Source organism: Daktulosphaira vitifoliae, unplaced genomic scaffold (genome assembly GCF_025091365.1).
Source record: "Daktulosphaira vitifoliae isolate Bord-2020 unplaced genomic scaffold, ASM2509136v1 Scaffold_28, whole genome shotgun sequence".
Lineage (NCBI taxonomy): Eukaryota > Metazoa > Arthropoda > Insecta > Hemiptera > Phylloxeridae > Daktulosphaira > Daktulosphaira vitifoliae.
Window position 1 is genome coordinate 33912 of NW_026099599.1, and position 16110 is coordinate 50021.

The following is a 16110-nucleotide window of genomic DNA, read 5'->3' on the forward strand; positions in this document are numbered from 1 at the left end:
TTAGGAGTAAATATTACTGGCCAAAAATGAGAAAAGATATGACTTTATATCTTTTCTTATTATCTTATGAGTGAAATAATTATTGACTATGTTGGGCCCCTTCCAAAGTCGAAATCTTATAAGTATATTTTAGTAGCTACTGATCGTTTATCAAAATTTTGCGTAGCTCAACCATTTACAAATGCCAATGCGCGTAGTACCAACAAATTTCTTTTAGACTTATTCTTAAGATTTGGTCCAGCTAGGATAATTAGGTCAGATAATGGAACTCATTTTACGTCAAAGACAGTTTTAGACCTAATGGACGCTTTTGGGGTAGACAAAAAATTCGGAATTCCGTATAAGCCTACTTCACAAGGTCAGGTGGAGAGGCAAAATCAAACAGTTATAGACATGATATCACATTACGTTCAGGATAACAATAAGTGGGTAGATTATTTACCATACGTTGTATACGCCTATAATACTTCAATACATTCGGTTACAAATTATACGCCATTTTATTTAGTTCACGGCTATAATCCTAAAAGCATGTTTGATATTGCACTAATTCCCCCTTCCGATGGGAACGTTATCGATGAAATTAATAAAATCAAACATATTAGAAAATCATTACCCCAATTATTAGAGAAACAATCCGAACAAACTAAACAAAAACTATTATCATCGAATAATTTTCAATCGTTTAAAACGGGAGACAAAGTCTTAGTTAAAGTTCCGGTAAAGGGTAATAAATTTTCAGATAGGTATGAAGGCCCTTATGTTATTTTAAAGAAAATAGGTCCATATAGTTTTTTGATAAATCTGCCAAAAAACAATATTTTGGTCGAGTCGCCTGTTCACGTAGACCAGTTAAAACCTTTCGTTTCTAGAATATAAAATCCATTCAAATCTCGGCCCGGGGCTAGCACTAAAATAGTAAAATATGTATAGCAATGAGATGACAATATAATTACAATTTAAGAATTTTCCGAAAATATAAGAATTATAAGGTGTATAATAATCATTGTCGATATTGTTACTTTTTTTTTATTTTTGCTGACATAAATTATAGGCAAGGTCAGCGTAATAACGCACCCGAAAAATTGATCTTATTGCGACAACGGTGCTCTTCGCTTCTTAAGACCCAACGAATATTATTATATTGTGCTGTTTCAACTCTTAAAAATTCTTAAAAATTTGATTATAATTTATTTTTGTTCTAATATGTTCGAATTTGTTTAATCCAAGATGGTTTAAGGGTAAAATGCTATATTAAAGTACACTATTTATATTAAATACGCTTACCTACCACTTAATAATAATTATGACTCTAGAAAATTTTTTTTTTGTTATTGCTATTGACAATAATTCTTTACCCCAGTGACGACTGTAGAGAATATTCAATAAATCTGATTAATTCCCTAGGTTACATTTAAAAAATCTAGACACTCTCCAATTTTAAAATTACCCCCTGTCGGATACAAGGATTAGTATGAACTATCGTGTTACTCTTATATACTAATTACTTATATATAATCTTATATCCTAAAAATTGCTTAAACTACTTAAATTAAAATCTTTTAATTATTCATTCAAATGAAGTTATTCTTCGAGGTTCATTCGACGGGTCATCTTAATCAATAATTCTATCGAAGACTTCTTCGCTTTCACAGGACCTCTCTACTTTGAATTACGATCTACATCTCGATCATTCTACCTGTAAAATATAGTTTTATAAAATATATATTTTATAATATATGTAGTTTTCAATTATTTTGAATAAAATTCGATTATTGTAGACTTACTCCTAATAACTATTTAGTTCAATATTTTAAAACCTAATTTCCCTTGTTTATCCTTGAGTCAGATAATCAAGTAATCGAATAACTAGGTCAATTATTAACCTCTATAGTGTATACGTTGCATTCACCTAATTGCCATTTTGCCATCTCGCCATTTTTTTATAGCCATTCATAGCCAGTCATCACTAACGCCACTGCCACGCCACAGCCACGGTCAATGTCACGACCATTACCATGACTTTTGTCATTTTATTTTGAGCCACAGTCCCTTTTAATAGAACATCCAAACCACGACTTCAACATCTTCGTATAATTTCGTATGTAGCGACTTGATCACCGAGACATCAAATTATCACGATTCGTGCAATTTTATGTTCTATCCGCCCTTTGTTGTCGACCATTGGGTGAGTAATTTCTAGCTAGAAAAAATAAGTCCTTATTACTATTACTATTGAAATATATAGTATTGTTATATTATTATTATTATATTATTATTTTGGGGCCCCAGCCACATTACAGCATTGTCTGTTTGTTTATTATATTTTATAATTATATTCGGCAAGTCCGATTTATTATATTGTGGCATATATTTATTTATATTCGGCAGGTCCGATTTATTTATTTTATTGTGGCATATGTTTATTTATATTCGGCAAGTCCGATTTATTTATTATTTTGTGGCATACTTATATACTTAAATGTATACTATTATTTATATACGGCAAGTCCGATTGATTTATTATTTTGTGGCATATTTTTTACTTAAATTCGGCAAAGTCCGACTTAGTTCATTAGAACATTATTATATATTATTTTATTCGGTATAACCGATTTTGTGGCATATTTATATTACTATTATTTTCGGTAAATCCGATAATTTGATTTTGGCATATATTTTATTATTATTCTCGGCAAGTCCGATAATTAATTTTATTTGTGGCATATATATATTTTATAATTATTTTCGGCCAGTCCGATAAATTACGTTATGGCATATTTGAATTATTTTATTTGAAAATTATGGCTTACTTATAATGTTAATTTTAATTAACTATTTTCTTTGATACTTATGGCTTATTATTATTATTCCGTTCGACTAGATCGACATATTTTTATAATGGCATAATTTTATTCTAATTTACAAACAATGTTATAACATAACATTTATTATTTCGATCGGCTTAGCCCGACTTCCCTTTATTTATTATATATTATGAAATTACTTTTATTCGATACTATAAGGTGATATAAAATGCACGATACACGAGGTTTAAGAAAATTTACTTCTAAATAAACTATTTTGAAAAATAAATAGTGTCGAATTTTATAAAATTGGACTTGAAAGAATATTTGTTGCAAATAAAACCCTTGGTTATTATTATTAAATTTAAAAAATTATTTTATTGTGGTACTTACCAAACATGATTTCCAATATAACATTCCAGGCATCTTCAGTCCAAATAGGTCAAACATAAAATGAACAACACTATACAGTCAACGGTCGCCACATCCCCACATAATCCCCTATAATCTTAGCTATAATCTTACGTGACAAATTTGAATAACGGACTCTATTCATATGTTTACAACAATAAATCCTTTTGTTAACATATTATGACCTTATTGAATAGCCATTACTTATAATTACAATTGGTACTAATAGAGCGAGCCAGCTAATATTTTTAAATAAATTATTTCTTTATAACATCAATTCGACATGCACATTTAATATATACAAGTTAACTAAGTTGTTACAGCAGCAAAAATCGTGGTCTTTTAAACAGCCGTTATTACGGCTACCCTTATTATAGGATAATTTATATAATATAATCGTCCCGCAACTAAGGCGCAAGTCAGCCTAAATCAAAATACCCTATTGTGTGTATTTCTTCTTTTTTTTTATATATAATAAATGGACACTGAATTTTATGAGATGGTCACTGTGTATGTTTCGCATATATTTTACTGTATACATTAGTACTATTATCGAGCATGCTTAACTTAATTTAAGACACCTATTGTAAATGTATGCAAGTTTTTGACAACGTTTTGGCTACATACATTAGGTTAACTTAGCTTATTTTTTTTTTTTTTCATAAATAACATAAATTATTATTATTTTTTAATTCATGAACATTTATCATTTATTGTGCATGCATTGCTTATAATTGTATTCGGTACCCCAACATCCCCTTTTAATTATTGAATTTTTTTAATAATAAGCGTTAGTGTTCTGAACAGTCCTCGAGAACACGGAGAATACTCTTTGGGGCCCCGAGACTATTCAAGAAGTCGACGACAGGGCCGGGCTTTTCATAGGAACCGCTTGGTAGCCGACTATTGAGAGCCCACACGAAGGAAGCTCCTCCAACGCTCAAAAGCTTGTGAATTAAGGAGTGTGGACATCGAAGACCCAGAGGTTCTTACTACGACACTAATGTCCCTCCAAATTTTTTTTATTTTAAATAATTTTTAATTAGAATACTGTCGACGGGCATTTAGGATAAACCCCTAAATAGCGACGTAACAGTGTGTATGTGTGAGTTTATTTATTTATATTATCATTAAAGTTTAGTGTATATTAACATACAACCGATAGAGTAGGTAATTGATTTGACGCTATATTGTTTAAACCCAACTAAACGCTAAATTGTACATTCCCAAACAACAATTATATTATGTCAATAGCCACGGGAATTTCTGCTAATAATAAAGATAATTATCATAAAACGGCCTTTATTCGGGTGCTGGAGCTGGTAAAAATTGTGGCTGCCGAAAAACAGGGCTTAAATGTTCTATTATATGTGAACATTGCAAAGGTCAATGGCGTACAAATTCAATAGAAATAAAGATTGAAGATTAAAAAATTGTATTTTTGTTGAAGATATATTCTATCAAAATTTAGAATGGGAAAATGAATAAGAAAATGGAAAAAAATTTTGTTTGATACATTTGTCACATAACTTTATAGTGGAGAAATCCTCTATCGATTACATACTTTGCACTAGTAATGCATATAACTTGTATTTAGGATATAAATAAGGAAGTAGGAGATCATGTAGCTTTTGTAACGATCCATTAAAATTTTTAAATTAAACATTATCTACAGATTTGCATCTGGGCAAAAATTGAAAGTTTGTTTTTTTATTCTTCACTCACACTTGTTTTTCTATCTGAACTGGCAGTGCATTTTAAATACAACACCAAGTTTGATACTAATATTAATTTGGTAATAATTTTAATAATTTTAATTTATAATTTGTTACTTATACACCTCATGGTTTGCACATTAACTTAAATTAACCTATAGTGCTCAGTTGTCATTTGCATTTAAACTTGGGATAACATAATAAACAAGTATAGTTTGTAATACCAAAATTATTTATTCGTATATTATAATTATAAATCGGAATAAAATTAAGGGAATAAGAGTTATGGTTGCTTTTGAAATAATCTACCAATCTCTTAAAATTAAACACTATCTACAGATTTACATCGAAGAGTTTCTAATGATAGTGATTTTAATCACTGTCAAATATCATCTATAATTGCCCCATCTATGCTTCGTCCGCATTAAGCTACGACCCCACTGTTTTACCGTTATTTTTACTTAAAACTCCCATAACTTTTTTAAAAATGGCCAGCTCAATAAAATTTTTTTTTATTTAGATACATGAAGTCTTTATCTATCTTTTGGTATTTTTTTTATAAATCTTATCCTTTATCTGACCATATAAAGGGATTAATAATGACAAGTTTTACAAAAAACTTTTTAAAAAATGTATAGATCAATATAATTTTTTTATGAGAAATAATTTTATATCCCTTTTTCATTCGACATACTTTATCTTAATCAGGGTATTAATAAGAAAATAGAAGATGATGTAGCTTTTGGAATAATCCATCATTTTTTTAAAATTAAACACTATCAAAAGATTTGCATTGAAGCGTTTTTTTTTATATTGATTTTAATCACTGTCAGATATCATACTTGACCCAATTATGCCACGTCACCACTTTACCGCGACTCCTCTGTGCTGTGTTTTTTTAAAACTTTTTTTCATAATATTTTGAAAAACAGATGAGTCAGAATAATTTTATAATAAGTATTTTAAGTATTTCCTTTTTATTGTGTATTTATTTTCTAAAAACCTGTCCCTTTATATGAGCACAGAGGGGGATTCGAAAAAACTACTTTGCATGAAAGGTATACTTTTTCAACTTGACATTTGAACATTTTCTAGAATTACTCCATTTTTCCGAAAATATATTAAATTAAAGTCTATGTTACATACTAAAAGTTAAAAATAAAAATAAATTGTCTCGGCAATTTTTCTTGTATATGTTAACGAACCTTGAAGTTTAACAATAAATATTATTTTGGTGTAATAAAATCAAGAATGTGTTTTAACAATTGCAATTAGGCCAGCTTTTTTTACAATGTTTAAAAAAAAATAACTATTTAATCAGCAAATATTTCATGTTACAAAGTAACATTAAACATAAAAATAATAGTTAAACAAAAACTTAAATATGAAGTTATTAAATTTGCTAAATTATCAGAATTACCTTGTATATACTTTATTAAAATTTACTTCTGTTTACTCAATGTTTTTTTTTAGAGAAAATAATGAAAAAAATTATAGATGATATCATTAATTTTTAAATATATACATAAATTTAACTCAAATATTCTCATTAGTTATTCAGAGTATTACACTTAGAATAAAAATGGAGGTGAGTAATATACTTAACATTACTTTATATTTCATTAAAATCTAAAAAAATATTTTACTTAATTCTAGAATTGGCATTTCATATCTCTTTTGTTGGTTATAACGTGTTTCATTTTTAATAAAGGTATATTTTATTATACATTATTGATCACTAGTAAGTTTATCAAGTCATTTTTAAATAGGATAGCGTTTGAGAGTAAGAGCAATAATCAAAATTGAATTCACTAAAAAAAAAAATACAGTATACAATTGTTTTTATTGTTAATTTTAACAATAAAAAAGTATAATTGATTTAATTCAATTATATTTTTGTTACTGAAACGAATTATTTGATTGCTTGATCATTTTTTTATTGTACTCATAAAAAATTATTGTTGGTTTTGATTTTATTATGTTTATTTTTCATTGTATTATTAAGGTGAAACAACGATTTTACCAAATAAAACTATGTTTGCCTATTTCAATTATATTTTTAAACATATTTAATTAGTAATTTACTTTATTTATTATAAGTAATATTCTATAATATTTGATACGAAGCTGAGAAGGTAATTATTTTATCATTATGATTTTTAAATAATTTGAATTTGTTATTTATTAATTTCTTGACTATATGTATAGCCTACTACCAGTCTATAAAATTCCAAATTTTTTGGTTATATTTTAATGTGTATGTAATTTCTAAAATGTAATGTATTAACACTTTGGTGGTAACACTTAGGTGGGTAAACCGAATCAAGACAATTCAGTATGAGGTGCGCACAATGGACCAACAGGTCTGAGTGCATGGGCATTATGCCCACCTCGATAATAACTAAAACTAAAACTGAATTTCTAAAATAACGAATTGGGCTTCTTCCGAATTTAATAATGGATTTTTAAAATTATAATCAATTTTTATAATACCCTCAATTGATTAGATTTTTTACATCTCTTTGATTGGATTTTTTAGTTTCATAATTAAACAATGTTTAAATATGAATGTTCAAAAGTTACGTGTGCGGCTCGGTCAAGCTCCACGTAGCTTAAAATCGCCCATTACTTCTTTCGTCGCAATCATAACAGTCGTGTCTGGCACTACCGGCACCTAGTTGACATTATGTTTGTGTAGACGGTTGACGTTATACCGAACCATTGGGTCTGATGACTCGTGTCCAGTGAGCAGGCGTGTTTTCTTTTTGTTCTGTTGTTGATTGGTTTGTATCGGCCTGTTTAGGCGACAACTAACAGTTTCTTTCATCCGTTGTGTACTACTATGCGAGTGCCCAACGGAAATCAAGATCAGCGGAGGTGATATTCCATACTTAAAAGGTGAATTGATTGAGAAGCGTCTGACAGTCGATCCAATGTCAAATTGCAGTGTAGTTGGCTGATGGCTGTGTGATGTTTTTACAACTTTTTTTTTAGTGTTAATGTATCAATATATTGAATGTCTATTAGTTTATATATATAATAAAATTACTGTCTGTCATTGACCTTAAGTGGATTGTCTTATAGTTGTTCGCATGTAATATCACAAAAAAAAATTACAATGACACAATTATTACGATTATTGTATTAAACTCTCAGCCTCTGCAACCTCAATAGAACCTCTATGATGGTCAACTGATCAAATCTCCAAACACTCCAAATTTGGTCATTTAGTTATTTTAATCATTGTTGAATGTCATCTATACTCGTCCTAATTATGCCACGTTTACACTGTGCAACTATTTATTTTTTTTAGTAAAATTTACAATTACAAAACTATAACCAACCAATAGTTAGTTATGCAATGATTTTAAATATATTAACTCTTTGAATTTTGAGTGACTATAAAGCGAAAAAAACATAGTATCATAGTAAAATTAATACCTTATCAGTTTTGCGTTGAAGATAAAATACACTTAATAAAAAAATCTCAAAAATTTGCAGCAAATTTTGTTTTTTTTTTATACTTTTACAGTATTGTTTTATTTTGATGAAATTGTATTAATGAAACAATACATTCTTATATATTTTTGACGATTAATACCTTTTTGCTTTTCTTATAATAAGAAAATTCCCCAAACAATGATAATTTTTGAATTCCTCTTAGCTCGATATTTTTTTTATGTTAAAATTGTTCTAATGTTTTGAAAGGTATGTAAACTAAAAAGAATATTTTTTTGATTAACCGAAGATATTATCTTTGGTAATCGATGGTTAGATATATTATATTCTATCTCAAGCTTAATAACTTTTTAAGCGAAGTTAACTTCTTTAGTTTATTTTTTTTATACTAATTAACATTATTATAAAAAATTCAAAAATTTTATTTGAATTGTTGTACAAAATTTCCAACGCATAGTTGGGATAAGCTTTTTTTTTTATTATTGATTTTATTATTATCAGATCATTTAAGGGCCATAGCGGCCTCTCCCAATAGAGGAGGTTTTCTTAACCATTTATACTTCGAGATTTTATTCCGTCACCGGTGAGAGGGGGAAAGTGACTCCAATCACCGAACAGATCTTGATAAATGAAGCCGCCCGTGACAGAGTTTCGAAACCGAGGTAGCACTGCCTCGTTACCGACTCGACCACACCGTCTTAGTTGAGACAAGTATTGTAGTATAATTATTAACACATGTACTAAATGTCACATATATATGAATAAAGCAATAAATCATCTAAGGAATGTTTCCCTTTTAGGGTAATAAAAATAACTATTTATCAACACATGTTTCAAACCAGTCCCCTACAATTCATTAACTACGCCCACGGCAGGGTTTCTATCACAATTAACCAATCACAAATAATTATCCAACATCTTAGGAATTTCAATAGAGATCGCTGGCTTACTTCATCCGGCGTATAAAAAGCCATTTTTCTCGTAAAAAGGGACGCTGCTGCTCTTGCTGCGACTCTGCTCTCTTCTTTTGGACTTCTCTCAACTTCTTTTGACGATTTTCTGCGGCAGCGATTGCAACGACTACCCTCTAAAATATTCTCTTACATGGAATCTGCGTCAGTATAAGTAAATATTTTGTCCCTGTGACTTAGTTTTTTTTATATGTATCATCCTAAGTGGTGAACATTGTCTTAGATGTGATGCGGGTTTTTTTTTATCCTGCCGCACTCGTGGAGTGTTGTAATATTAGGAAAATAACAAAAAGAAAACACAACACGCTGTTTTTGGTTCGGAATACTCTAATGTTTTATTTGTCACTGAACAGAACTTTATATCGAGAATAAAAAAGTGCGGACGTAAATGGACGTGCGGCACTTGCTGGACTTTGTACCGTGGCGTATCGCTCGCGGTGTTAGTCAGTCAAACTACCATATGCACGTAGTAGGGCGGCGGCTGATACAGGTGTCACGGGTCGCGGGGCTCCGTGTATAGAGAACGACGCGGTCCGTGTCAGATGATTTATTAATATTTTACACAGGAACAAGTTTTTATTAATTTTTATTATCACCTAATGTTCTCACGACAAATAGACATTATCTCTATTTTTATATAAAGATTTTAAATATTATTATGTCCTTCATTTTTGGACAGCCTCAAATGTGCCGAAAAGAGTGAAGAAACGTAATTTTATTTGTTTAGACATAGTTTGCAATATATAAGAATTTTAAATATTATTGTGCCCTTCATTTCTGGACAGCCTCAAATGTGCCGAAAAGAGTGAAGAAGCGTAATTTTATTTATACAGGCATAATAGCCTTATACATTATCGTATATTCATAATAAAGCTTATTGTGCCCTACATTTATGAACAGCCTTAAATGTGCCGAACTAAATGAAGAAGCATAATTTGTGATTAGAATTAACTAGTTTTAGTAGTAGTACTTTATGCCTGTGTACCCGCCAGCCTTAAGGGACTATGCCAATTACCTTTCGGTAACGTGTAGGCAGTTGAGGTACAGAGTAGTACTAAACTTATAAAAAGAGTATTTTTGAAGTGCGCTATATCCGTCGACAAGCCAGTTCTAGAGCTAGTAGTCCGGGTAAAGTTCATCATAAAATGTATAGTCTGTAAGATAGGAAACTACACCTTAGAAATATTCTCTGCGTGTGTACCCGCCAGCCATAAAGGACTATACCAATTACCTTTCGGTAACGTGTAGGCAGTTGACGTAAAGGATAGTAAAAGGTGTATTGAAATAATATTTAAAATATATTAGCGAGGTAACTGTGTCCGCGCCAGCCAAGGCTTTACGCTGAGAAACGCTGGGCCACCACAGTCTTGTTAATTATATTTTGAATATAGATAGACATATTNAGACAAGTGACCTCCCTGGTAGAACACCAGAAGACGCTAAAAATACATTAGAATTAATGCCGAATAATTTTATCCATTGGTATCGGTCACAAAAATAGGAACTAATCAAAGATAGTAGTAGTTGACCAAAACCATATTGTCTAAAAACAGTAATAAAATTTTAAAATTTAAAAGGATTGATGAAACACTTTTTAATAAAAAAATGTTGTTACTTATGTATAAATACATTGTACTACAAAGAACTTTCATCAGAAGCAAACATATACTTTTTTAAATCAAATTTTCGCGCTATTTTCAAATCTGCTATTAGACTTTTTCTATCACTTTTATTTTTTTATATATTTACTAATTATATATAAAATAATAATAAAAGAAAAAAAAATTTGTTTTCAAATGATTATTGATTTTAATTTTTAAAATGTTAAAATTAATCAGTCCAAAATTTCATTTTTAACCTATTTTTTTGGTCCTTTAAAGTTGATTAAAAGTTATTGATAAAGTTTTGTGAAAGCTTATCGTAAAAAAAATTGAATGTATTGCCATAACTTTTAGTTCAATTGCAAGTTTGAAATTGACATAATTAAATAGGAAATTTTTTGAGAATTAAAAAAATGGTATTTTAAAGACTAATATGCAGTCAGGAAATATTATAATTACTATTTACAGTATATTTATCAGAAAAGCTAATTATTTTTTTGCATTTTTATCGTAAAAGAACCCTTAAATATAAATTATAGTAATCATGTCTAAGTAACTTTTTAGTTAAAAAACCATTTCGTGTAATTAAAATTAAAAATTAAAAAAATATTTTATTACAATTATAAAACAAATTTCAATTCTTAAACTTTACAAATATTTATTTATATTACTCAAGCTATATTTAAATAATAAATGATTTAACTGACATAAGTAACTCGATTAAATGAATCACAGACTTAAAATAATATTACATTGATAGTAATTATTAGATTTTTAATTATAACAATATACAGTATTAATATATATTCTAAAATATTGTTAATTTGTTTTTTCTAATAAAACAAAATATTTATAAAAAAATTTATAGTTAATTGATAGAGACACGCAACACAGATATCTGACAATAATACTAATCACGATTGAAGTTTCACTTTAAAATACTTTGCAAGTATTAGTAACATTAAAACTATAATTAAACTGTCTTTCTCTTTATATTTTACTACGCTAAATAAAAAATTATGTTCCGTAAAATTAATTAATTCTCTTGCTCATTTAGGGATTGAAATTAGATATTCAGAACACACAAAAATTTGTCCATTTGAAAGAGGTACGACAAAAAAAGCTGCTGCAAATGGTGACATAGAAACATTAAAACTAGCTCACGAAAGTGGATGTGAGTGGGATAAATATACAACAACTGAAGCTGCTGCAAATGGACATTTCAAATGTTTAAAATATGCACACGAAAATGGATGTCCATGGGATGACAGCACAGCAGAAGAAGCTGCAAAATATGGTAATTTAGAATGCTTAAAATATGCTCATGAAAATGGCTGTAGATGGGATAAAAAAACAACAAGAGCTGCCGCTGCAAATGGAAATTTAGAATGCTTAAAATATGCACATGAAAATGGATGTAGATGGGATAAAAAAACAACAAGGGCTGCCGCTGGAAATGGGCATTTAGAATGCTTAATATATGCTCATAGAAATAAATGTGGATGGAATTATAAAACAACAAGGGATGCTGCTGCTAATGGATTTTTTGAATGTTTAAAATATGCACATGAAAATGGATGTCCATGGAATGAAAGAACAGCAGAAGCAGCTGCTGCAAATGGACATTTAGAATGCCTAAAATATGCTCATAAAAATGGATGTAAATGGAATGAAGGTACAACTAGAGCGTCTGCAGCAAGTGGCTCTTTAAATTGCTTAAAATATGCTCATGAAAATGGATGTAAATGGGATAAAACAACAACAAGCGAGGCTGCTAAAAGTGGTAGTTTGGAATGTTTAGTATATGCTCACGAAAATGGATGTAAATGGGGTGTGGGCACAACTACTGGTGCTGCCATTAGTGGTAATTTAGAAATTTTAAAATACGCACATAAAAATATATGTCCATGGAATGAAAGCACAACAGAAGCTGCTGCTGCAAATGGACATTTAGATTGCCTAAAATATGCTCATGAAAATGGATGTAAATGGAATGAAAGTACAACTAGAGCATCTGCAGCAAGTGGCTCTTTAGATTGCTTAAAATATGCTCATGAAAAGGGCTGTCCATGGGATCTAACAACAACTAGTGCGTCTGCAGCAAGTGGCTGTTTAGATTGTTTAAAATATGCTCATAAGAATGGATGCAAGTGGAATGTGGGCACAACTAATAGAGCTGCCATGAGTGATAATTTAGAAATTTTAAAATATGCACATGATAATGGATGTCCTTGGGACGAGAGCACAGCAGAATCAGCTGCAATGTATGGTAATTTAGAAAACTTAAAATATGTTCATTTAAATGGTTGTAAATGGGATAAAAAAACAACAAGCGTTGCGACTGAAAATGGACATTTAGATTGCTTAAAATATGCATATGAAAATAAATGCGAGTTGAATAAAAGTTTAACGTCAGTAGCTGCTTTTAACGGTGAAATAGAAATTTTAAAATATGCTTTAGAAAATGGATTCACATGTTCAGAAGGTACAATTAGTTCTGCTGCTGCCAATGGTAATTTAGATTGTTTAATATATGCCCACAAGAATGGATGCCCATGGGATGATGAAATAACAAATGATGCTGCGTCAAGTGGTTGTTTAGACTGTTTAAAGTATGCTTATGAAAATGGATGCCATTGGAGTGAAGGTACAACAGAAACAGCTGCTCTTTATGATAATTTAGATTGTTTAATATATGCTCACGAAAATGGATGCGAATGGGATGATAGAACTACAGAAGTAGCTGCAAGTTTCGGCCATTTAGAATGCTTAATATACGCTCATGAAAATGGCTGTAATTGGGATGAAGATACAACTAGAGCTGCTGCAAAAAGTGGCTTTTTAGACTGTTTAAAATATGCTCATGAAAATGAATGTCCATGGGACGAAACAATAACCAATGTTGCTGCTTTAAATGGAAATATAGAATGCTTAAAATATGCTCATGAAAATGAGTGTCCGTGGAACGAAACAATAATAAAAGTTGCTGCTGAAAATGGAAATTTAGAATGCTTAAAATATGTTCATGAAAATGGATGTAAATGGTTTGAGGGCATAACTAGAGTTGCAGCTTTAAAAGGTAATTTAGATTGTATAATATATGCCCATGAGAATGGATGCCAATGGGATGATGGCACAACTATAGTTGCAGCTTTAAATGGTAATTTTGATTGTTTAATATATGCTCACAGGAATGGATGTTATTGGGATATTGGAACAACTAGAGCTGCTGCAGCATATGGTTGTTTCGATTGTTTAAAATATGCTCATGAAAATAGATGTTATTGGGTTGTAGATACAATAGTCACAGCTGCTGTTTATGGTAATTTAAATTGCTTAAAATATGCTTATGAACAAGGATATGATTGGGTAAGAGGTATTACGAGAGGGGCTGCTGCAAATGGACGTTTTGACTGCTTGAAATATGCTCATGAAAATGGTTGTGAATGGGATGAAGGCACAACCAGAGAAGCTGCTGCAATTGGTTGTATTGACTGTTTGATATTTGCTCATGAAAATGGATGTGTATGGGATGTAGGGACAAAGAGTGCCGCTGCTGCAAATGGTCATATAGATTGCCTAAAATATGCTCATGAAAATGGATGTGAGTGGGACGAAAGTACTACAAGACTTGCTGCTGCAAATTATCAATTTGATTGTATAAAATACGCACATGAAAATAATTGCCCGTGGAGTAGAAATACCATTTTTGCAGCTCGTCAAAATAATTATATTGATATAATAAAATATGCTATCGTAAATGGTTGTCCTAATTAGTTTTTTTTTAAATGATTTTATTTTTATTAATTTGTCTAATTACATTATATTTAAAATAAATAATCTTAGGATTTGATAGTAATAATTTTATTAATATTTTACTTGCCTTATATGTTGTGTTTGAGAGTATTACTAAAACCCAATACATCATATTTACATTGTTTCGTCAGATTTTAATCTAATCGAATTTGTAAATGCCAAAAAATTGAAATACCATTCTCAATTTTCAAAAATAATGTTTGCTTTTTAAAACTGCTGTTGCTTTTCTTGTTTAATTATCTAATTGAAACCTATTCTTATTAAAAGATGTCATTAGTTTTGCATTTAAATGCAATTTTAGATTTATTTCTATGGAATGACACTTTAGAGCATTTCTTTACATTTAGGTTTAGATAGTTTTTTGTACACCCAATTGAAGAATCTATTTAAATCTTCTTGTAATAGATGGCAATCTTCTACACAAGATATAGTATAATAAAGTTTGAGATCATCGGCAAAAAGTTGATATTTACAAAATTGAAAATAGATGTCTTTATCAAATAAATATATTAAAAATAACCAAGTGTCCACCTTGGGGTACACCGATGTAATATAAATTTGAGAGGAAAGATGACCTTTTAACAATAATTGTTGGGAGCGGTTTGTATAAAATGTATGAAAACAATGAATTGTTTTACATTGTTTCAGTATAGTGTAAAAACACATGAATATATACTTAATTATTTTTAAAAAAAAACCCAATACAGAGGGGCCGTCGCACAGTGGTGACTTGGCATAGTTGGATCAAGTATCATGATATCTGACAGTGATTAAAATCACTATAAAAAAAAACGCTTCGATGCAAATCTTTAGATAGTGTTTAATTTTAAAAAATTGGTGGATTATTCCAAAAGCTACAGGATCTGCTAGTTCATTATTAATATCCTAATTAAGATAAAGTATGTCAAATGAAAGAGAGATTATTAAAAAATATTATTTCTCATGAAAAATGTTTGTCGATCCATAGATTTTTCAATAAGTTATAGCATTATAAAGTTAAAAATGTAAAAAATAAAATCGAGAATTTTCACACAATAATAGCATTTGGTAGCCATTTTCACCGTGAAGACAGTGTCAGACTTTCCGGAACACTTTCAAAAGTTAAGTTGAAAAAGTTAATTTTTTGTGAAATAGTTGTCATTTTGAATCCCCCCCTGTGGGCTGGTAAAGGGTTAAATTTATAAAAAAAAATACCAAATGATAGGTAAAGACATTACGCATCTATAAAAAAAATTATATTAATTTGTTCATTTTTGAAAAAGTTATAGCAGTTTTAAGTAAAAAATATTTAAAAATTTAGCGATTTTTAATTTTGTAATTTTTTTGGAGA

General features: G+C 29.6%; 1 protein-coding gene and 1 long non-coding RNA gene across 3 annotated transcripts; one reads left to right on the forward strand and one right to left on the reverse strand.

Moving 5' to 3' along the window:
* Positions 1-464: 464 nt before the first annotated feature.
* On the reverse strand, positions 465-1895 carry LOC126908881 (uncharacterized). Its single transcript, XR_007704866.1, has 2 exons — positions 1788-1895; positions 465-1699 (listed from the first exon to the last, which is right to left on the reverse strand). It is a non-coding gene; the product is annotated as an uncharacterized LOC126908881 (long non-coding RNA).
* Positions 1896-6476: 4581 nt separating this feature from the next.
* LOC126908882 (uncharacterized) lies at positions 6477-14803 on the forward strand. Of its 2 annotated transcripts, none has more exons than XM_050691202.1 (3): positions 6477-6521; positions 6590-6644; positions 12022-14802. In XM_050691202.1, the coding sequence occupies exons 1-3, from the start codon at positions 6516-6518 to the stop codon at positions 14739-14741; spliced, it is 2781 nt and encodes a 926-aa protein (XP_050547159.1). In that variant the 5' UTR covers positions 6477-6515; the 3' UTR covers positions 14742-14802. The 2 variants fall into 2 exon arrangements, with proteins under 2 accessions (XP_050547159.1, XP_050547158.1); XM_050691201.1 differs by having other exon boundaries at positions 6501-6521; positions 6590-6674; positions 12022-14803.
* The last annotated feature ends 1307 nt before the right edge of the window (positions 14804-16110 follow it).

Coding starts and splice junctions, on each gene's coding strand:
- LOC126908882 (XM_050691201.1), top strand. Junction 6,675..12,021: donor TTATACATTATTGATCACTA/GTAAGTTTATCA, acceptor TTGCTCATTTAG/GGATTGAAATTAGATATTCA.